At 45.6% G+C, this 22,644-nt stretch overlaps 1 protein-coding gene across 4 annotated transcripts; it reads left to right on the plus strand.

Annotated features, from left to right (window-relative positions):
- The first annotated feature begins 771 nt into the window (after positions 1-771).
- Positions 772-22,317, plus strand: KLHL6 (kelch like family member 6). Of its 4 annotated transcripts, none has more exons than XR_014895975.1 (8): positions 772-1,060; positions 6,083-6,248; positions 11,288-11,737; positions 14,226-14,463; positions 17,907-18,109; positions 19,049-19,262; positions 21,321-21,702; positions 21,820-22,317. XR_014895975.1 is itself a non-coding variant. In XM_085306107.1 (7 exons), exons 1-7 carry the CDS (start codon positions 801-803, stop codon positions 21,620-21,622), a joined length of 1,833 nt encoding a protein of 610 aa, XP_085162233.1. In that variant the 5' UTR covers positions 772-800; the 3' UTR covers positions 21,623-22,317. The 4 variants fall into 4 exon arrangements, 2 of the variants coding, with proteins under 2 accessions (XP_085162233.1, XP_085162234.1); XR_014895974.1 differs by having other exon boundaries at positions 21,321-21,698; XM_085306107.1 differs by having other exon boundaries at positions 21,321-22,317.
- Positions 22,318-22,644: the final 327 nt, after the last annotated feature.

A 22,644-nucleotide genomic window follows, 5' to 3' on the forward strand; every position in this document is an offset into this window, starting at 1 on the left:
TGGGGACTGTGAGCTACATACAGGCATGGATCAAGGTGGGATGATGTCCCAGGGATGAGACCACACACCCTGCTCCTGAGGCACTTTCCTTCAGCTGCCACTCTTAGCCAGAGTCAATGGCACACCACTGTCTGCACGCACCCATGAAGGACGCTGCTGCATATGGCAGGGGCCTGAATATCATCATCTGAGGCTCTTTGGTACTGCTCCATCTCTTGGAGAGAGTTACATCAATTTAGCCTTAAAGTAGAAGCATATTATCATCAATGCACCTTATGTCACGAGGAAGAGGAACAGCCGCCTGGAGGGCTTTCTCGATACGTGAACACACTATTATGAAAAAAAAAGTATCGGCTCAATGATTAATAATTGCATACCTGGAAAAAGAAATTTGACATCATACCCTCTTCCCCTTCACAGCCTGACCTGCCAGAAGTAGCTTGACAGCCATATGGAGCACCTATCGCTACAACAAGCCGATCTGGATAAGAGTGCAGGACTGGTTTGAGGGTGGGAGGCAGGCCTTCCCTGTCACTTGTAATCTTCTCACATACAGAGGCATCTTAAGTCCTTTCTAAACACGTTGATACTGCCTGAAATTCACCGAAAAAAAACAGTCTTTGTTTGTGTTAACAGGATGAGAAAGTGCAAGGCTTCCTGTTATATGTGTGTGACAGCTATAGATAAGCGGAGAGCTCTGGACAGGAAATCCGCCTGACTTCTGCTGTGTGACTCGGCTGAGGCTCAGGGACTCTTTTTAGATCGAAGCACCAACAGAATGAGACACTGCTGGCCAGAAAATGGGGGACACGCTGGAGAAAAGCTCTGAGGAGCCCAAGCTCTCTGTGGACAATGAATGTTCACGGAAAATGGAGGACCTGGTGGAAGTCTCGAGTGGTGAAAAGGTCAAGTTTGATGATACAGGACTCTCCCTGGTGCTCCAGAATGGCTTGGAGAACCTTCGGCTAGAAAATTCCCTTACAGACGTTATCCTGTGCGTGGAAAGCAGGGAGTTCTCCTGTCACCGAGTGGTCCTGGCAGCGGCAAGCAATTATTTCAGGTAAGGCAGTCAAGAAACAAAACCAAGAAACTTACTTTGCTTCTCAGACTGGAACTGCAGATCTCCCGGGAGCGTAAACTGGGTGGTGAACTCCTCAGACTTGCAGTGAGTCTGGCATTCCTGACACCTTCCAGCTCCTCTTTTACAGTCGGAGACATAAATAAGGCAGGTGCCAAGTTACGGATTTCATGGAGGTCTGTTACTGGCGCGCAGCAAGTCCGCTAGAGGCAGGCAAAGAAAAGGAGAACGGTTGGCAGATAAGGGGATAGGAAAATATCATTTTAACCAAATGTTTGGAACTCTGCCCCTTGTGTGATGTCTTTGGGACTCAGGCAAAGAGGAAGATCCACTCAAATTATGGAGTAGTTTTACTGAGATATGAGTGGGCTTGTGGGACTTGCTGATTTTCCCCATTATTGTTCTGTGATAGAATAGATAAAACTGTTGAGAAGGAAAGAAAAGGAACTTCCCACCTTTCCTAGGGCTACTGAAAATCAGCTGCAATAGGAAATATCTACTTGAGAGAAATTTTACCATTTCTCCTTCTTTTTCTAGTCTCCTTGAATTATTCATTTTTTCAGTACTGTGGTAGATCATCTACCTGAGACCACTGGCCAGTATGAACAAATTTTAGATGTACAGAAAAACCCAGTATCAGTTTTAACACAGATTTTCCATTATCATTGAGACAATCAAATTTGCATGGCTGGGTTTTTTTTTTCCTTTCTTTTTAACTGCTAAAGTGGTCAGATGACTGAATAGCTACAGAGGAAACGTGAGAAAAAAGAACCTGTGACCACTTGTGACATGAGCAGAAAGTTCATTTTAATGGAGGCTAGTAAGCTCTGCTGGCAGGGCCTTGAAGAATAGTCATGGTTTTACTACTCATAACAGAGACTATATTTGTGAGTAAACGGAAATAGGTATTATTTCTACCTATAGACTACAGAGACTGTGTATGTGAATATATGCAAATGAAAGCAGAGATGCATGGATGATTCTTATCAGCATCAACTGCAGAAAGGACAAAAGACATGCAAATTAAAATAAGAATGACTACAATATTACTTTGGAAAACCCCTATAAAAATATCTTTTGTTCTATCGGGGGATTAACAGAAGGTACTGCAATCAGAAGGGATTTCAACAGTTCAAAACAGACAAAATAGTTTTCTGCTAGTTACAGTCAGTTGGTTTTCCATTGAGACCTTGGCTACAGCCTGTCGTGATGAAGGAGGGGAGATACCTGGCAGGATGTCATCTCACCTCATGGGATTACACTTGTGTGTAGGGTCTGCTCCTCTGGCTGTCTGTGCTGGGTCTGGCTTCCCAGGGAACTGAGATTTATTCTATCACATCGTTTGCATGTCTGTCAGCGCCTGTCCTCACGCCTCTTCAGGTTAGATTTAGTCAAGTTTGGCAGAGGGGCAGAAATCTCACAACTGTGAAGTTCCCACAAATTTGAGCCCGCCAGAGCACTCGCTGTCCTTGCTTGCTCAAACGCCCAAACACGGGCGGCCCAGCACTGTGCCAAGCGTCCTGGAGGAAGGACGGCAAAGCACGTGTTTGTGTGAGGAATAATGAGAGAGACCGGAGGGCTCGGGGAGGGGAAGCTGAGGTTGCCGCGACGGGCGAAAGGAGGACGCGAGTCTGCAGGGCAGTGAGCTTCCCTAGGTCTGCTGCTCACTTGTTTCATCTCGCCACAATTCACTGGGAGCTGCACGGGCCCGAAGAACGAAGAGATTCGTACATCGTGCAGCTCCTGGGAGCGTTACCAGGCTGTTAGAGAGCCTCCGAGTCCCGTGTGCAGGGGACCCTGTGAGTCACGGCCTCAGGCCCCGCAACAGCGTGTTACACAACCCCTTTCCTGAGCGTCGGGTGCCGTACGGTCAGCAGTCCGTGAAGGCTGACTTAACAGGACGAGGCAAAGTCCACAGCTTCTAGGCCTTCCTGCAGCGCTGCCTTAGAGCAGATAAACTAACATTTCTAATATGTCCCACATCCACAAGAACTAACTCTCCACTTCACCTGTGCGAAGGTAATAAAGCAGAAAAGGGAAATCCAAGCTGACCAAAGTGGAGCAGTAGTTTGTTGTAGTTTGTTAACTGCTGCACTGCCCACGGTGTGGGAGAACGGGGCTCGGAGGAGCTGCAGCAGCGTTTGCCAGAGCATCCTCAAACTCCAGCACCGGTATTTGAGTGTTTCCGAGCAATGGCATTTCGTTGTGGGTTGGTGTTTAAAAAGCACTGCACAAACTGCAGCCCTCTGTTTCTTTTATTGAGATTTCTCCATTTGGGAGGGGGATTTGCTCATTTTTAGGCATACAGATTTGGCCTGGGCTCCTCACTCTGGATGTGCGTTTTTTAAAATTGATGTTGGTTCAACGGCTGAGCTGAGAATCACACAGGGACTGATACAATAGAAAAAGCAAGGAGGTAAAATTAGTAGTCACTCTTGACGGACTTAGAGTCGCAAAAAAATTATCACACACCTCTCTGAGTAAGTATAGGCAAATCCAGAGGTACGGACGCAGCACTTTAATCCCTGGGAGAGAGGTTCAGCCTGATCAGTCCTGAGTGGCAGCGGTGGTCTGCATGCATGGTGGGAGCAATGGCCCACTCCATCTGACCACAAGCAAGGCCACTACAGGAGCCACCAGCTCTCCTGGATATCACTTCCCCACCTCTACCCCCGCCGCTGTCTAGGGGAAGTATTGCGGGGGTAGTGTGGTGCCTTCGACACCTAATTTTGGCAGACTGCAGCCATGTTGCAGGAATTTCTGTACCCTCTCAGAGCAGGAGTGGATGGCAGCTCTGACCCTGCTTCACAGATCAGGAGACAGAAAGGTGAAAGCACTTGGACAAGATCCCGCAGATAGCTTCTGAGCTGCCTCGCAGTGGTGTAATGCTGCGTAACTCCGCTGACTTCTACCAAACGCTCCGGCTTTGGGGACGGAAGCGAGAGCTTTGCCTTCCCGACACGGAAGGTTGTATACAAGACTGCAGTCACTAGTCTAAGAGATAAAAGGAACAAGGGCAGACAACACCTGCACCCTAAAACGGCTGGTTTCTCAGTCACTTTAAGCACGTAGACTTGGTGCTTACCAATGCCACGTGACTGAAATGACTATTTTGTACAAACCTCCCTCTCCACACTGAAGCCCCATTCCCATGGAGAAGTGGGTACTGCCTGCTGCTGCTTCAGATGGCCACCTGCCCGCATGCCCAAGGGTTAGTCAAAGCACTCAGCACCGCCAGGAAGCAGAGAAGCTAAGGAGGATCCCATTCTTGTACTAGCTGAAAAGGCAATGTTTTGCCTTAATGCCTTTCAAATGCCTTCAAATACATTGATTTAAATGGGAGCAGAAATTGGAGCATGGAGTTGAGCATGGGATCAAAAACGTGTAAACTGAGAGGACTGAAGGAAATATGAGAATTTTGGCTGGACAGTTGTTCTGACAAGTAACCTTTCTGCCCAAGTTTTCTGCTCAAAGGTTAGGTCTCTCTATCCAAAAGACAGTTTCATACACTGAGACAACTAATACAGGCTCACTCTAGCTACAAACTCTCTGCTGAGACAAGGAGCAGGTAGCTCTCAGAGCACTGAGCAGCTGCTATCTTCAGTCCATTTGCTGTTCATCTTGCCTAACTACTTTGCACTAAATACTATTATTATTATTGCTCCATTAAGATGTGTCAGTAAGACAGCTGATGCCAAGTAGTTATCTTGCTGTAAAACTTGCACCCTCTTCAAATGATAAAGACGGTCTAGGACTCAGGACCTCTAGACATTTCCCAGGTTATACTGCCCTGTCAACATTGTACATGACTAATAAAGAAGGGCTTGGTATGCAGGGTAAAGAGCACTCCTAATTACACAGTAGATGCACACGTTTTTCACCAATGTAGTTAAAAGAGGACTCACATGCTTCTAATTTGTTGAGCCAGATTCCAAATGAGATGAAATCTCACTGTCTGGATGCACTGAACAAGACTGGGTTGATCAGCAGTAAAGTCTCCTCTTAAATAAAATCAAAAGCATTAAAAATAAAACTTAAAATGATGGATTGAAAATGCAGATGAAGAAAAATGGATGTGCTGGTCTTGCAGAAGGATGCAAAGGGGATTTAAATGGTTCTTAAGGAAATTTCTGATTTACAACCCTCATGAAATATTTGACTCGTGCCAAAGGCATGTCTGGCTGACACCTTTCAAAGGCAGTATTATCCACCAAAGGAAAGGCGGTATCGCCACACAACAAAACATTGGACTTTCTGGCTTATGGCAGTTCCAATTCATGATTATCCAAGTAATGTTTTAGCTAAGAGGTACCAACTCTATGATCCCACCACATGCTCCCCAAACTTACCAAAGGAAAAACTTGCCTCTTATGTAGAAGCAAATCCATAAGACATTCCCTCCTGGCCCATTCCTAGTATAATGGGGTCAAAGACATCGGGAGACTTAGAGGTGAGGCTGTCAGACATGTAGCTCTGGTCCAGCCCTTGGCGTTCAGACGAAGCAGCACTCTGCACTTCTGCCAAGGGGTATGAAGTACATGTGTGTGCTCATGGCTATGGGTTGATGAAGGGGAATGGTTGATGATGGGAATGCCAGCAGGTTGAAGGTTTGAGTCAAACGGGCTGTGCCTGTAGAAGAAAGACAAGGGGGTCTGTAAGAGGCCAACAGGTGAGACAGAGGTGTGGACACAGCTGCTATGCGGCACCAGCGCAGACACAGTCTTTCCCAGGGGAGCTCCCAGCTGTTGCTTGCAGCCATGGAGCTCTGGGTCTACCACTAGGCCTGGCTCTGGGGTGCCAATTAGGTGCATGTGCCGTATCAAACTCGTGAGTAAAGAGGTACAAAATCACCAAAAGGATTTTCCTTGTTACTTTGCTGCAGGGTTAATTGCATAAAATATGAAGCAACTGGAATATTCTGTGTTGAAATCTATATAAGCAAATGTTTTCAGAGTGCCTCATCCTGGCTGGGATGCAGTAACAGCTGAATGTTTCTCTGTCCAGGGCCATGTTCTGCAATGATTTAAGAGAGAAATATGAAGAGAAGATCATACTCAAAGGAGTTGATGCAGAAACCATGAATATTCTCTTGGACTATACCTACACCAGCAAGATGCTGATCACAAAGCAAAATGTTCAGAAGGTCTTGGAAGCTGCCAGCCTCTTTCAGGTACAAATAATTCAAATGTACTGTTCCAGGCACGGTGCTCTGGCAACACTGTGATGTACCCTGGGTAAAGCACTGCACACTTGTCTGATTTCACAGGTTCCAGAGACATTTCACTTCATATTTACTTACACTGTGGTAAAAACTGGCAGTCCTAGTGATGTACTGGAACACTACTGAGCTAGGTGCTGCACAAACGGGCACATAGCCTGGCTCTGCCTCCAGGGGCTGCTGACACGTGCTGGCGGACAGGCAGCAGGGCTGTGCTGTGGGGCAGTGCCCCAATGCTGGCGTGAGCCTGCCAAGGCCAGTCAGAGGACAGGGACTGATAGGCATCCAGAGCAGGAGGCCACCTTAGTCTCTCCCTCATCATTGCCTAGGGGGGAGCCTCATTAGGTCCAGGCTGGCATCCGTGAATGCCTTCTCTGTAGGACTCTTGATGGAGAGCATTTTAGTCGTGACCTGGGACATGGAGGAAGTCAGACTTGAGCGATGTTACTCAGCCTTTGATCCGTGAGGTATTCACATGGCCTGTAAATCATCTGAGAGGTTTACCAAATTACAGTCCCCGGTACTAAGCTGCAAATTGCTAACGAGTTGCAACCAGAAAAACCTGCCAACTGTCAATGGATATAGGTATGCCCAGTCTTTTTATTAAAGAAGGTAAGAAACACTTGACTCCATAATCATCATGGTTCATTCTGAACTTAAGATTCCATAATTTTAGAAATGGAGGGCAAATGGTTCTGAAGCGAACCCGTGGCCTTTGCGGTAACAGGAGTTGATACCAGCTCCCAGGAGAAAAGGGAAAGTTCTCACAAAGTGCTTCCTCGGGTAACTCAGTAACCAACAGAAATAAATGAGAGCGTAGACTTAAATGTTGCCTTGGGCCAGAGTACAGTGGATTCCTGAAGTTTTCACCATACCAATACTGCAACTGGTAGCATTAACTCAAAAAGGTTACTTGGTTCATTTTTAGGATACATTTCTGTGTTCTTTTTATTTTCCGAAACATTTTTACCTTAGGATCGTTTCTTAGGGTTTTCCCTGAACCCATCAAAGCATATACTTACATTTTTCCTCTCTCTTCCCTATTTCTCATGAAAATTAAGATTAAATTTGATTCCCAGAGCTGGTGCTCTAAAAAAACTATCAAATATTGTAAGAGTAATGATAAAACCGTGAGGGTGTCATAAGCAAGAGCAGTAAACCGCAAAAACTTAGAAAACTAGGAATGTCCTATTGAAAGCAATGATCCTGAGCCTTACTGCAACTGCCTTGGATAGTGTCAAGATTTATAAGGCCTTAAAGTTCCACATTATGTATGGGTGAGGTTTTTGGCTGAAAATGGGTTTTATATAAGATTTAGTAACTGTGAACATTCTGCCAGCTTGCCTCTGCTATTTATGCTGATGAACAAATAGAAATATTTGAAAAAGTCAAATATTTAATTTCAATATATTAACAACTGAAAAGATTAATGCTTCAACTTATCATAACATTTTTGAGAATGTTATGTTCTAACTAACTAACCCAAGGTTAGTTTTTCCACCTAGAGTAGGGTTGCAACGTGAGTTTAATGGTGCCCTCCTCGGCCCGAGCTGCCAGCTGCCCAGTTGCTCAGCCCATGCTGGCTGGCATCCAGCCTGGATCCAGCCCAGCGTCCACTGCCACCTGCATAGCACATGGGCAGCAGCTGATCCAAAAGCTCATCCTTTCATCTCCCCGTCTGCCAGGACCTCTGCTGCTTTGCGGGGCTGTGGCAGAGAGCTCTGCTTCTTCTGCTGTAATTCACCAACAGCCTTCCCTGCTAGAGTGAGAACAGCGCGGGATGCCTCCGTTTTCCCGGGAGCTGCCTCCCTCCGCTCTGAGCAGAGCAGGGCCGCTCTCTGCCCCCAGGGCATGGTGAGGGCAGGGTGAGGGTGACTGCCTTGCTGGCTTCTGAAGCACCTCTCATCCTCATGTTAATCCACTTTTCATCAACAAAGCACTGCAAAGAAAATAACTTGCAAATTATCTGAAGACTGTCTCACAGCCACTTAGCACTGGGCAGCCAGCGTGGTTGCTTCTGCTGCTCTGGAGTAACGCTGTGGGACAGAACCACACGGAGCCCACTGTGCAAGACCAGGAGTGCAGGACAAGAAGACATGGTTTGCTATCAAAGGGATCCTTAGCACCTCCTGGGTCAGAGAGCTGCCTGCAGGCTCAGAAAGCTGTCAGCTCACCCAGAAAGCTGCCCTGAAAGGGTCGCCTGTGCCCCCTTCTGCTGCCCTCCTTGTCCCTCCAGGGTGGCTCCGTGCCTTGGGGGCTCCCTTGGGACACAGGCATTCCTGCTGAGCTGGGACCTGCCGCCCCTGCAGCCAGAGGCGGAGCGCTTGGCCGAGGGCTGAGCGGCTGCAGGGTGCGGGAGCTGACCGCCAAGTGTGCCGTGCACAGAGAAGCATGATGAACGTGAGCCCTTTCAGCTGCTTTTCCCACCCTTTCTATGAGCTACGATCAGAGGCAGCGCTGCTGGCACCGCTTGCACTAGACAGCTTGGGTCAAAGTGGGGACAAGCAAAGATTTTAATCAGGAGAATAAGGTTTTATTATTTGGAGAGAAAGCCAAGTGGAGGCCAAGCAAGCTTGTGGGATGTCTCTACAAGTCAGATTCTGGATTCAAAGGGGTGTTGAGAAAAAGCACCCAGTTACTGAGGAAACTGTTCCCAGCAAACAAGGTTTTTCAAATGCCTAGCGTGGCATGAGGAGGGCGGCCCACCGAACAGAAAGAAGAAAATTTAGAGCTCTTCAAGTCAGAGCAGATGAATCATAGGCTCAGGGTTGTCCTCCTTTGGGAAGTCACCTGCTGTGTCACCTGCTCTCACAAGACTGACTGGAGCATTCCCAGCAAGGCAGGATCTACGCTGTGTTTTAGCAATTTTGTTAAAGATGAAGGGGGTGATGGGGAGACAGGACACCCTGCAGACAGGGAGCAGTGGGGCTGGAGAAGTCCTGCCTTGCTGCAGAGCTGCCAGACCTCTCTGGTTAAGCCCTCACCAGGGGGACTGTTTCTCACACCCACATCTCACAGTTCAGCAACTGCATGCCCGTAAATGCAGCTCCGCCGTGATCAGTGGTGCCTGCACAGTCGTTACACTCCGTGTGCACCTTCTGGGAGAAAAGCTGCTATTGTCATCCCGTGAGTATCGCTCTTAACAAGCCATGTATAAATAGGATATTGTACGGTGGTGAGACTTCAGGCTGGTGAGCAAGGAGCTCTGGGGTCTGTTCCCAGGCTAGCAAATGACTTGATGAGTGATCTTGACAAATCCCTTCTTTGCTTTTTGCATCTCATTGCTGTCAACTTTTAAAAGACTAACGCCAACTTCGAAAGGGCTAATGCTTAACCTGCCTCAGGTCTGAGGGTTACCTAGTGTTGGCAAAGTGCTTTCAGATCCTCAGGGAAATGCACTGATGAGCTCAGAGCGCCAACCTAGTGCTCGCCAGGAAAGAAACGGCAAGGCTGGCGTGCCAGGCACCGAGAGCAGCGGCTGCAGAGCTCTGCGGTGGTGCCGCGGCCACCACTGGCATATTTAGATCACAAACAGTAGCAACTTACTCTGAGCCCTCGTGCACCCTTGTTCACCAGTCAGTTGCATTTCTCTAAACTTTTGACCACATCTAAATGTAAAACAGGAACCAGGTAGTCTGCACCCAAAGTCTGTGATCACTCAGCTCTGGTAAATAGTCTGCATGCGTCAACGTGACACGGCTCTGTCTAGAAGATTCTACCCTAATTACTGAAACAAATCTAAATACTATAGCCTTTAAAAATGTTTTTTCTGTGTTTCACTTCCCCTTTGCCCCTAAATTACTATTGTGCAACTTTCCCTTTTGGGACAGAGCAAGTTAAAATGTCTTCCTGATGTCAGATGCAAAAAAGACCCAAAATGGAAATTCACAGCATCACTTCTGACCCATCTATTCTGTACGTCCCTATTTGCACCACAAAACCAGTATGAAATACTGATGCGCTGAAATCACAGTGCAGGATAAAGCATTATAACCTAACGGTTCTGCCTAGAACCATTTTCTTATTCTTGAATAATCACCCAGCAACCAATCTTGCTCACACCGCGGGCAAAAGCCCCACAGACCCCTGTGGTCCAGGGCGATCAGCATATTTGGGACCCTCAGCTGGGGCTACCTGTGCAAAGGAAGTTAATGACAGTAGTTGAGATGCCCTGCTAGACACACATGACAAGTTCTTTAGGGGGACTCGGTGAAAAAGGCACGTCCATGTTTTTTTTGAATCAATGATAATTACAAGGAAAACAAAGGTCACTAGAACCTCTGAAAGCCGCCCTCAACATGCATGAACACTAGCCAGATGCTTGCTGTCAGGCTGCTCAGAGATTTGCTGGTGGTCAGTCCTATCCTGCTGTATCTCCCAGCATGTGGCGGCATGCCCCCACGCTCTGGGGAGGCCAAGCTCCCACATCTCAGCATCTTGCTCTGCGCTACCCTTGCCAGGCCTCAGACACGCTCAGAGTTTGGATGGCAGAAGCATGAACGCAGACACTGTTTGGAGCCACTTGTACTCCAAAACCAGACTCCCTTTTGCTTGATCCAAGCTAACCTGTCAGTTGAGGCAAGGCAAACACATCTGAAGCCTGGCAGCCTTGTCCGCACTTTGTAACTCCATGGTTGATAGCTCTTTGTGCTCTCCAGGAGGGAAGAGGAATGGTAGAACTCCCCTTACTTTTAGGGGGGTGGCTTGAAACAATTCAAATTGATCAGTCTCAGGTCTTCTGAGTCCTTCAAAGGGGAAAAGGAGCAAGAGGGATGCAGAAGGAGAGAAAGCAATGAGAGAAGGAAATTTTAATTCTGGAGAGTCTGCAGAATCTGGGAGACATCTGTCCTCACACTGCAAATTTTTGTCTCTCCTGGCTCCCTGCTGTGCTGCGCACAACTCATCAGGACCCCCCGCAGAACTGCTCAGGTCTTCTGTGATTTAGTCACAGAAGTAACTGCTCTGTGCTTACATGCTTTTTGTGTCCACAGTTCCTGCGCATGGTAGATGCTTGTGCCAGTTTTCTCACTGAAGCCCTCCAACCGGAGAACTGCGTTGGCATCCTGAGGCTGGCTGATGCCCACTCCCTGCATAGCCTGAAACAGCAAGTGCAGAACTACATTATCCAGAACTTTACCCAAGTCCTGAATTACGAGGAATTCCTGGAGCTTCCAGCCGACATTCTCTGCAGCACACTGAAGAGCGATGACCTCTATGTCACCGAGGAGGCACAGGTGTTTGAAACTGTAATGAACTGGGTACGTTACAAGGAGTCAGAAAGGTTTCCTCTCCTGCCACATGTGTTGGAGAATGTCCGGCTGCCTCTCTTGGACCCTTGGTATTTTGTAGAGACCGTTGAAGCTGATCAGCTCATTAGACAGTGTCCAGATGTCTTTCCTTTGCTCCAGGAAGCAAGAATGTATCATCTGTCAGGCAATGAGGTGAGTAAAAAAAGAAAGTATTTGGCAAACAGGAGGACAGTGGTGATGCCGCTCCTTCTAAAAACGGTGTATTTCTGCTCAAAAATCCCATGGGGAGGAGTGGTACTGTGAGGCAGAAAAACAGGTATTCACACTTAAGTTTCATGAACTGGTACTACTGAAAAACAAGGTGGGCTTTATCAGTCATCCTGATGATTTATAAAGCTTCCAGGCAGTTTGTTTTAATATCAAAGCATACAGCTTCCTGTTTATGGACATCTATCATGAACCTTCACACACACACTTGAGCAGCTAAACAAACACTGCTCACTACGCAGCAGCTAAACACCAGATGACTTCCCTAGTAGAAAGGCAAAGCAAATGGTACTACTATTACCCCTCATCCTCTTAGTTAATATTTTGAGCCCAAGAAAGGAAGAATAATTACCATACTAAACCCTGCCATGATCTGTAATGACACTCTATTAAATCTGAAGATTTAGCATCTCCATCTGCTACTTATGGGGGGAAATCTTTCAGAAAAGGGAGAACTTGCTGTGAAGAAGGCAGTCTCTTCTCAGAGAAGAGGTCTGTCTATCTTCCTCATTTACACAGGTCCCAGCACCCAAAGAGACAGGCTCATCCTGACATTGGTCAAGTTCTATCTTGCTTGCTCAAGGAAGGCTGTGATAGATCTCCAGTTCCCTAATTGCCCATCCTCTACAGAAAGTTAGGTACCAGTTGCATCTCCTGGCCTGACATGTGGGATAGAGGTGAGATTCCACAACGAACAGGAGCAAGGTTACATGAGTGTGTGAGGAAATATGTCAGAGAGCTGACAGTCTGAGAGAGTCAGAGGAAGGCAGGAGGCCATCAGCAGGGTCCATTGCTAACAGTGAATGTGAGTCATGGGAGGGGTAGAAGCCCAAGGGCTCCTTGTGCCAGTGAACTGCATAGGACAGGCCACAACGGCCTGGGGCAGCGCTGGCCCATCTTCTGGGGGTAACTCACCGTGCCTGGAGGCTGCGGTTGTTCTGCAGCATCAGGGCCCAGCTGCAGACAGCAGTGCTGTAGGGTGTGTGTGCGCTACAGGAAGGGAGTGTTGCTTGGGGTCAAACACCCAATCCGCTCGGCTTTCAAGGGGCAGAACGTCAGAGGCAGCCCTGCCGGCTATCTGGCCCTGTGCTAATGCCTAGTAATGGCAACAGGCGGGTTAAAAACAGATTTCTAAAATCCAGCAAGTTTCCAGATGTTACTTAACAATTCACTAAACAAATGGAAAACAGAAGATTTTCTAATGTCTGCATAAATAACCGTTTAAATATAGGCAATTTATGTCCATTTATAGAAACACACTAAAAGAAGTTTAAAACTGTAAGCAAGCTGTCTGCTGCAATAGCATTTAATCTGTACTCCACAGACCTTGTGGGTCCATGGGCTGCTTCTCTGAGAGGTGCAGAAGACACCAAATACAATTTTATTCTCACTAGATGCAAGATGAAGAAGGGTGCACATGTCCCCCAGCAGACTTCGAGGGGCTGCAAACAGACAAACGCCCTGTGACATGGAGAACTAGAGAAACAAATTCCTGGATCCCCAGTGCTCCCCGTACTTTTTTGCACTGCATTTATTCCAGTGTGAATAAGTGGGGGGATAAAGAGGGTTTTTTGTCCCTGTCCTTCAGCATAGAGCCAGCATACCTGGGGACACTAATACACTCTATATTAGCAATAATTTTTACTTGCTTGCAAACACATCCTCCAAGCAAAACAGACATTTCCCAGCACCTCCTGTGCATTCTTTGCTCCTGGTGAACATTTACCCAGGAAATGACTTTTTCCAGTGTCCCTGAGACAAAGGTCTGGCTAATGAGCTAAGCCAACAGGCACCAAATGAAAAGTAGCCATATTTCAGACTGGTGCTGGTTTTAAGTGGATCTATTAATTTTGCCTTAAATTTACAACTGATAAACAAACAAACAAATAAATAAAACTCCCACAATAGAGAATTACTATTGCTTTGATGCTTTAACAATTACCTTCAGCACAAATAATCTGAGGCTGCTTACTTTCTCTTAGCACTGACTACAATCTTGCTCCCTTCGACCCCGTGGCCCTCCTACCTTCCCCTTGTTCTGTCAGTCCCAATGAAACCTGTCCCCTTCAGCTGCCTCACATGCACCCAGCCTTGTCACTAATGCTCACCTTAATGGCACGGTGCCACCCTGGGAGTTTCCAAGAGGCTAGGGTGTGAAAGGATCCTTGTGGGTTAGCAAAAGTGAGCGAGTCTGGTGTTGGAGAAATCCTGCTGAAGCAAAGATAGAGCAATCTCTACTGCAGTGCTTCTAGGATGCTTTCCAGGCTTTCAACTTAGCATTTGATAATTTGTTCAGTTGACTGTAGGCCAGCTGTGATTTACAAAACAGCTAATCAGAAAACGGGTCACCAGACCTTTCTGTAACTATAGGTGTAAGTGCCCTGTGTACTCACTCTGTCTTGCTTGCATTTAGATTATTACAGAGCGAACCAAGCCCAGGATGCACGAGTTCCAGTCTGAGGTGTTTATGATCATAGGGGGCTGTACAAAAGATGAGAAGTTTGTAGCTGAAGTGACTTGCCTGGATCCTTTGAGGCGAAGCCGCCTGGAAGTAGCAAAATTACCGATCACAGAACAGGAGACAGAGAACGAGAATAAAAAATGGGTGGAGTTTGCATGCATTACGCTAAAAAATGAAGTCTACATATCAGGTAAGGAGTAAGACACTGAGAGTGGAAAAGGGGAACAGGGTTCTCACAAATAGTCCAGCTTTTATCAAGATCATAGTCAAAGCAGCTTTAGAAGAACTTAGTATTACAGGTACAAGCTTTGGGTTTGAACAGGCTCAAGAGAAGTGCTGGATGTGAGGACCTTGCTTGGCTCTAGCTAGAGTTTTAGCACAAGATTCCTTTTCAAGCAACTATTAAACTATATGCAAAGCTACTGGTGTGCAGCACCTTAAGCACACGGTGACCATTATTATGGAAAGGCCCCCACAAATTGCTTAGCAAACATAAAATGAAGAATAATGCTCCAGCATCTTCCTGTAATAACGTTGTTCACAGCTCCATATGTACGAGCAAGGATTTATCAGAATCTGACTCATTCTGCAGGAATCAGTCACGAATCTGCAGGGAACTGACTCTGCTGTTTTGCTGCTAACTGAAAACTGCATTTTCAGGAGCACTTCTGCAGCGCATCAGATAAGACACTAGAAGTGCCCTTTTGCTAAAGGCAATATTATCTGTCAGAGCCAGATGAGACAGGACACACAGCACAAGTGTGAATGTACCTTCTGCAGACTCTCATCCTGAGAGCTCCAGAAAGCAAATTTAACTTCCCACGTAAATATAGCTGAGGTCCATGTGAGGTTTAATCCTGGAGCTATAACGTTTTCACTTAGACAATCAGAAAGGTTAAACTCAAGTTAGTTAGTCATTACAGTTTGACAGCGGGTTTTGACGATCTGTCAAAAATCTGGTGATATCATTCTGCTTTCCAGAAGAAAAGCGACAGCATGTTGTAACTACTGCCACATTATCAGACCAAGACACAGAGCAGTGCCTCCATGGGTAGGAGACTTCTGCCTGCAAAGTCATCCACCAGATTCTCTGCTCGCTTAAAACAGGAGAGTAGAAAGGACATGGAGAAGGAGAAGTGAAAATGCTCTGCTTAATACAAATACTGGTCCATTGCCTTCACTAAAATATCTTTCATTGCATTCTCCCTTTTGGGACTCCACGGATTTTTATTACCTCATTCCAAATTAATGATTATTATGTCTTTACCCTGGCATAAGAATTAGATTACTCCTCCTCTAGTTACAAATAAATGATTTTTTTTTCAGTCCACCCTGGAGTGTTTCTCTATAGGCTGACTCTCCATTAAAGGTTATAGGGAGGAAGCTCAGTCAGACATCCTGACTAGGGAACATTCCTCACACCTTCACACCCTTCAGCTGAGAGGCCTCTTGCTTTTAATCATTTACCATTTCCTCTTCCTCAAGGTCACAGGCTTTTTGCTTCCTCTTGCTCCTGATGTTTTTTTGCTTCCTCTTACATCTTACATCTTTTCCAGTGTCTCTTCTCCCTTTTCTTTAACGCTCTATGCAGGATACCTCCAGGCTAGACTAACACATCCCCTACTATGGTGAGTATAAGCTGGCTTTTGTCTTGCTGCCAGTCTAACACATCCCCTTCCTTCGTTCCCTGCAGCATTTCAGACCTGTAGCTTCCTCCCTCTAATTCCCTATGCCTTCTTCCTATCTGCTTTTTGCCATTTCCCCTCAAATAAAGAGTTAAATGGGCCAAAATCATTAGCAGTTTCCTCCTGGCCCCTCAAGTTATTAGTGGCCCATTCCCGATGAACCATCTGCCCCCTCCTGCATGTCCTTCTACTCTGTTTTGTTTCTTTTAGCTTCTGTGACTTGGTTCTTTTCTATTTTGACATGCACCTTTCCTAACTTGACCTCCTTCCTTCAGCCTCTCCCTTCCCACATGCTCATTTCCCTCAGCATCTTGTTACAGTTCAGAGTCTTCCTCGCTCTTTTAGCACCCAGGCAATGAGCAAGTCCTTTACATAGCTATATTACTATTTTAGATCGCCATTTCCCCAAACATTTTAAATGCTTTGATGATATGGACTGAAACACTCCATGTGTAACTACAAATGACAAATTATCACTCACCCTTCTGTTACTGTTACTAATGTAATTACAATTTGTCCTCAAATTAGAAAAAAAGTGGTCTAGAAAAAGAACAGAAACAAAATAAACCTCCAGTTCACTCTAAAATCTCTCCTGCCACCGAGTGTGAGGATAATTCACTTGCCTGGTCCCGCTCATACTCCAAAAAGAGCTTTCATCCTGCACAGGAAAGAACAAGCTAATGTAAAGGGGATATTTCCAAGAGAGAGCGTGGGGACACCTGCAGTCTCTCAGCCCCATTGTAAACATGAATGCTGCATTCAGGCCCCTCAGCCACTTCAGCTATTTGAGAGCAAATAAAATTCAACACATACATGTGAAAAATACTTAGACAAAAGCATTACAAACGACTCTTTCTAGCATGCTAATTATCTTCCATTCAATGCGCTATTTGGCCCAGAGATGAGCGCCATCAGTCTGCAGCGATCTGGCTGCAGTACAGAATACCAATGACGGCAGGCACTTCTTCAAGGGAATATGAATTCTCTTTTCAGTACATTCACCTCTGAAGTGATTGTTTAATCAGATCACAGATGCTAGAGCAAGCTACTCAGTCCGTGCATTGGGTTTCATGCTTAACTAGTTCAGTGCGTATTCCAGTTACACCAGAAATTACATGCAAGTAAAGTATTGGTTAAAACACTGCTCTCCACTTCTGAGCGAGGAAAGATTCATTTGCAAATCAGGTCTAGAATGAACTCACAGGATCCAATCTGATCTTCAAAATGCACATATTAATATAAAGCAATTCCAAGTCAGCAGAGAAGGAGAGTATAGAGATATAAAAATGAGATTCCAGCCATATGGTGGCAAAGTTAAATAGTAAAATTTCTAACATATCAGTGCAGGTCTATAATTAATAGTTCAGAGATCTATCTTCTATTTTTTGCTGTGTAATTCACTCAGCTAGCTGACTGGATCTACCCTGTGTGAACTGGCTTACCTGTTTTTAACAGGATCTCCCCTATACAGATCTTTCTCCAGGCATTTTGGCACTAAGCACTGCAGCATCCTTTACTATCTTACTTAAATTGCCCTTGTTTATTGGTCAGTTCCCAGCCTTCCGCAATGCCCCACTGCTACCCAAAAATCTCCTGCACACCACCGTGCTGTGTGTGGTTGGCTGCTTACTGAGAATTAAAATGCAAATGCCAACGAAAAAGCTGTGGTCTGGTAAAGTGTGGAACAGTGACTTAGGTTTCTTGAAGATTTGGCCTGTAAAAATTGTCCAGAGTTTCCTTCTCTTTCCAACACAGAACACTAGGAAGTCAATAAAGGCAGAGTTTTCCTTCTTCTGTAACAGGGCCGGCCCACTGGGGTACGTAATTAAGAAGTTAATAGCACAGACAAATTATTTCTCTTCTGTTCTGAGGGAAACATTAAAATTTAAACATATTGGAGCACATACAAGCTATGCTGTCATATTTACATGTGTCATGCACATTACAGGTGGCAAAGAAACACAGAATGATGTCTGGAAGTACAACGCCTCCATCAACAAATGGATACAAATTGAATATCTAAATATCGGGCGATGGAGGCACAAAATGGCTGTGCTGGGTGGCAAAGTATATGTCATTGGAGGTTTTGATGGCCTGCAGAGAATCAACAGCATGGAAGCATACGATCCCTTTCATAACTGCTGGTCAGAGGTAAAATACTGTATCACATAACATTTTACTTGTCAGAAAATGTTAGAGCATTAATTCATGACATTTCATGTGACAAGATATAGTACAGTGCTTTTAAAGTATTTCTGATTTGCAAACACTCTAAGTATTTTTTTTTCTCTCGAGATCTGGATCCTGCAGAAAGTAAAAAGCCCAAGATCTCCTGCCAAATTATGCGAGAAGTCTAATGCCTGAGTTTCTCAGTTAGCTTTTAAAGACCTCTAGTTAGCAGTCCATAAATCACTGAGTAAAAACACAGCTTTTACTGTGAACCACAGCATAGGCTGAAACTGCTACTCTAATATATAAGGTATATATCAACCTGTGAATTATATATGCTATGAGTTACATATCTAGGTAGAAAGTGCAGGTTTCAAGGTAAACAGGTTGGAAAAAAAAGACAGTTCTACTAACTATGCTTCAAATGGTGAGAGTATTACACAGCCAATAATCCTTAAAATTAACAGGAATAACCAGTCAGGGAACATAATGGCAGATTCAGACCCTAGCTTTTGATACTAAGGAACACAGAGGAATCTGCAGAGGAATCTAACAGTCATAGCTGCAGATGAAAGATCAACAGGAACAAGTTTCTCATTTTTTTTCCCTGTACATAAGTGAAAAATGGAGATTTGGGGCATTTCTGGCATTTCCTAGCTCTTGAATTGTTGACAGTGTAATTGTAATGACAGCACTTGAACACAGTGTACTTTTGTTAAGGGATTCACAGTCTTAAGAAAAGAGCTGAAACATACCTCTCCCTAACCCCTACATATCTCATCTCGTGGACCTACTGATCCATCTTAACAGGGACTTCTGACTTAAAATTCAGCAGGCTTCTACCCCATAGGCATAAATGTAGACTACCTGAAATCAAAACAACCTCTTGGTGGTTACTAGTGATTTTTTATGGTTGCACAGGCTGCTCCTCTCATGGTCAACGTAAGCTCCTTTGCAGCAGCGAGTTACAAGAAGAAACTCTACGTGATTGGGGGAGGACCCAATGGGAAGCTGGCAACGGACAAGACACAGTGTTACGACCCTGCTACCAACACGTGGAGCCTGAAAGCTGCCATGCCGGTGGAGGCCAAATGCATCAATGCTGCAAGTTTCCGTGACCACATTTATGTTGTGGGTAGGTGAAGCATTAATGCTCCTTCTCGCCTAGCCATAGCAGGGTTTGCGTCTGTGTGTTTGGTTTTACCTACAGCTCATGGAGTATAATCAAATGGTTAGATGGCTTGTCCCACCAAGCCTAGCGAGGGAATCCAGCACATTCACAAACCAGTGGAGAGTCACCAAGTCGAGATCTAAGCCCCTGTTAGCATAGCAGGTGTCTTCCAAGACCCAGAGACAGCTGAGAGCCATCCAGTAAACAGAGCAAGGGCATGAGCTCAGGGCTACCTCGCATCCCCTGTCCTCTCCAGGGGCATTAGGCAGCACACTGCATACAGGGTTTATGTAGGGATATAAGCAACAGGAGCAGTTCATGGGAGCAGAGCCAGAGATACCCACAGACCCAAACCTCTTCACTATTTGTGCTTGGGGTTCATTCAGTCAATTGTCAGAACAGGAGCGAAAGATGCAAGAACAGGAGGCTAACATTGGTCAGCCGAGCTGGGGAAGGAGGAGGGAGCCTGCAAGCACACCTCCAGATGGTGCTGGGAGAAAGAAAAGGGTGGAAAAAGGGACATTTATTTCAAAAACAGGAGCACAGAGAAGCTCCCTCTCCCAGCCTAGGTGCAGAAAGTTTCTCACTTGCAGAATAATCAACAGGGTGCTGAGCGCTGGCATACAGCCAGGATATCACCAAGCAGTAAATGGCATTCTGCAGTGAGAGGTATAGTGTGGCAGCGGGGAGTGGGTGTGCATATGCAGGTACCTTATGTGTGGATATGTATACCTTGTGCTGGTACTCAGCACAGGGACTGACTTCAGCCTCTTTGTACAGAATGAGAGATCGAAAGAGAAGGCATGACTTACGGGTTAGCTGACACAACTCTCAGATAAGACTTGACATGATACTCCAGGTACATTCATTCAGCATCTTTCAGACAGGAATATCCACAGGTAAACCTATGGTTTCCCTACTTGAGAAACAAATTAGTTCGTTTTGGATGGAAATCAGCCCCATGCAAGACCGTGTGGTCAGTTCATCCAAAGCAATCAAATTACCCAGACTGATGGATTACCAACTGCCAGCTGAATCATTGTAGCTAGCAACATGGGTGTTTTTTGCCTGCTCTAGTTCATTTGTTTGTTTAAATCACTCCTAGTGGCTTAATCATCCATCAAGTTCTGGACTAGTCAAAAACTACATTTATTATAACTCAAATAAATAAATACTCACTTTGCCAAGAGGTAGAATCCCAGACATTGCAACTCTTCAGTAAGACTATGGCTTTTACATTTCCCTGGCCCTATTCTATACAGCTGCTGCAGAAGATACACTCAGTCCCTCCAAATTTCAGAATAGGAACCATTTAGCTATTGGTACTCTAAGGAGAAAATATATTTCCAGAGCCTTTCCAGGGTACCAAGGTATTGACCATCCCCCCCCCCCCCCCCCCCAAAAAAAAAAAAAAAAAAAAAAAAAAGGAAGGGTGCACAAAAAGAGTTTTTAAAGTGGCTGTGGATTTGGGAAACATGGAGAAATTGAAGATCACTGTCTGCTTCGGTCACCCTAAGAAGATTAAGATGTCAGTTTGATGAACTCCTAAGTGAGGAAGGAGACTTAACTGCCAAATCCAGGCAGAGGAAGGTTTAACGGGGAGGTAGACAATGAAGTTAGAGGAGTCAGTGTAGAAATCACTCACTTTTAATAGTGACAGCTTTCCAAATCTACTTTTTCATGATCTGAGGTCTTCTAAACAAGATTATGTTTTTATGAAGTTGTGTCCTTAGCTTAACTGGCAGGTAGGAGACAGGTTCATTGCTGGGTGCACTGCAGTCACGCTGCATGATCACAGCAGTTTGTTCTGGCCTTAAACTTCCCAGCCTTACAAACAGTAAGTGGCTTTCTGTGGATCTGACTTTCAAAACAATAAAGTGTCCTGTGACCTTGTTTTCTCTCAGCTTTAGGGCACAAATCGTTCTTAAAAATGTCAGGAATGGAACCTCCTTGGAATGACTTGTCTAGTTAAAATCTCTTACAGGAACGGCCAGTGCAAACTGATATTTGTTTTGTCTGCAGGTGGGGCAATGAAAGCACTCTACTCTTACAGTCCCCATGAAGATACCTGGTGCCTCGTGACTCAGTTCACCCACGAGAGAGCCAGCTGTGGGATCTCCCCATGCAACAACAAGCTGTTTATCACTGGGGGCCGAGACGAAAAGAATGAAGTTATTGCAACAGTGCTGTGCTGGGACCCTGAAACTCAGAAGCTGACAGAAGAGTGCGTCCTGCCTCGGGGGGTGTCTCACCATGGGAGTGTTACCCTCAGGAAGTCGTACACACACATCCGCAGGATTGTGCCTGGGGCAGTTTCTGTCTGACTAGAGAAAAACAGCGACGAAATATAATACCTCAGTGCCCCTGTGGCACGGACTGCAACGATGACGTTTTCTACAGGCAGGTAGCAATGGAAATACTGTCTCGAGGGTCCTCTGCAGAGTATCTGTATATATGCTCAGCCCTTGCATTCCCTCTGTACAGTATATCCTTAAATTATCTTAATCCCTTCCCTCTACAGAAAAACAAATGGACCAGCTGTAGCTTACTCTTGCCAGTGCAACACCTCCAATCAGATAAAGAAATGCGTTGTGTGAAATTCACTTCCCAACTAGTTCTGCCTTGCAATATGCTTGACCTGGCCCAGCCTGGCCCTGAAGTTTGCTCGCCTATTTATTGTGATTTGTTGGATTTGCAGCACCTACTAGTGAAAAAGAGAGATGCTTTTTTGGAAGGAAAAAGATTTAACTATGGTGAAGTGTAACATCGTTTCCTCCAAAGCTGCGCTTTTATTTCCAATGGTTGGTGCATTAGTTAAAGTTAAAACCGTTGTGTTTGTTTGTTTTAAAACAGTTGTTAGTTCTTCAGCTCTGTGTGACCAGAAAGCCCATCCCAGTTTGCAAACCTTGTCATCATTCCCAAGAGAGAGACTGAACTGGCTGCAGATGTGGACAGATGCTAATCTCATTCCACTGGACAGTGATTCTAGCTGTTTGCTAATAAAGGAGAACAAAATCTATTTTCCCTTTGGTTGTATTCTGGGTTGATTTGCTGTTCTGGCTGAAAAGCCTTCTTCTTTTCCCTATCGCTGTCTCTTTTCCTTTGCTCAAGAATATAACTGGAGTACGAGGCCTCTGGGTTGCTCGAATCTCTGCTTCCTTCCCCACTGGAGGGCAGTGCTGTCCCAGGCTTTTTCTCACGGGTTTTGATTTCCTGGAACACAGACGGACAGAACAATCTGCTCAAAAGAAAAACAGTTCTAGGTATTGTACACAGGTCTGATTCCTGGGACAGGCACATGCTGTGCCAGAAGAAGCAAAGGTACAAGACGCCAGCAGGGCCTGAG

The sequence above is a fragment of the Rhea americana genome, unplaced genomic scaffold, assembly GCF_003343005.1.
Source record: "Rhea americana isolate MKP2758 unplaced genomic scaffold, rheAme1 scaffold_231, whole genome shotgun sequence".
Classification (NCBI taxonomy): Eukaryota; Metazoa; Chordata; class Aves; order Rheiformes; family Rheidae; genus Rhea; species Rhea americana.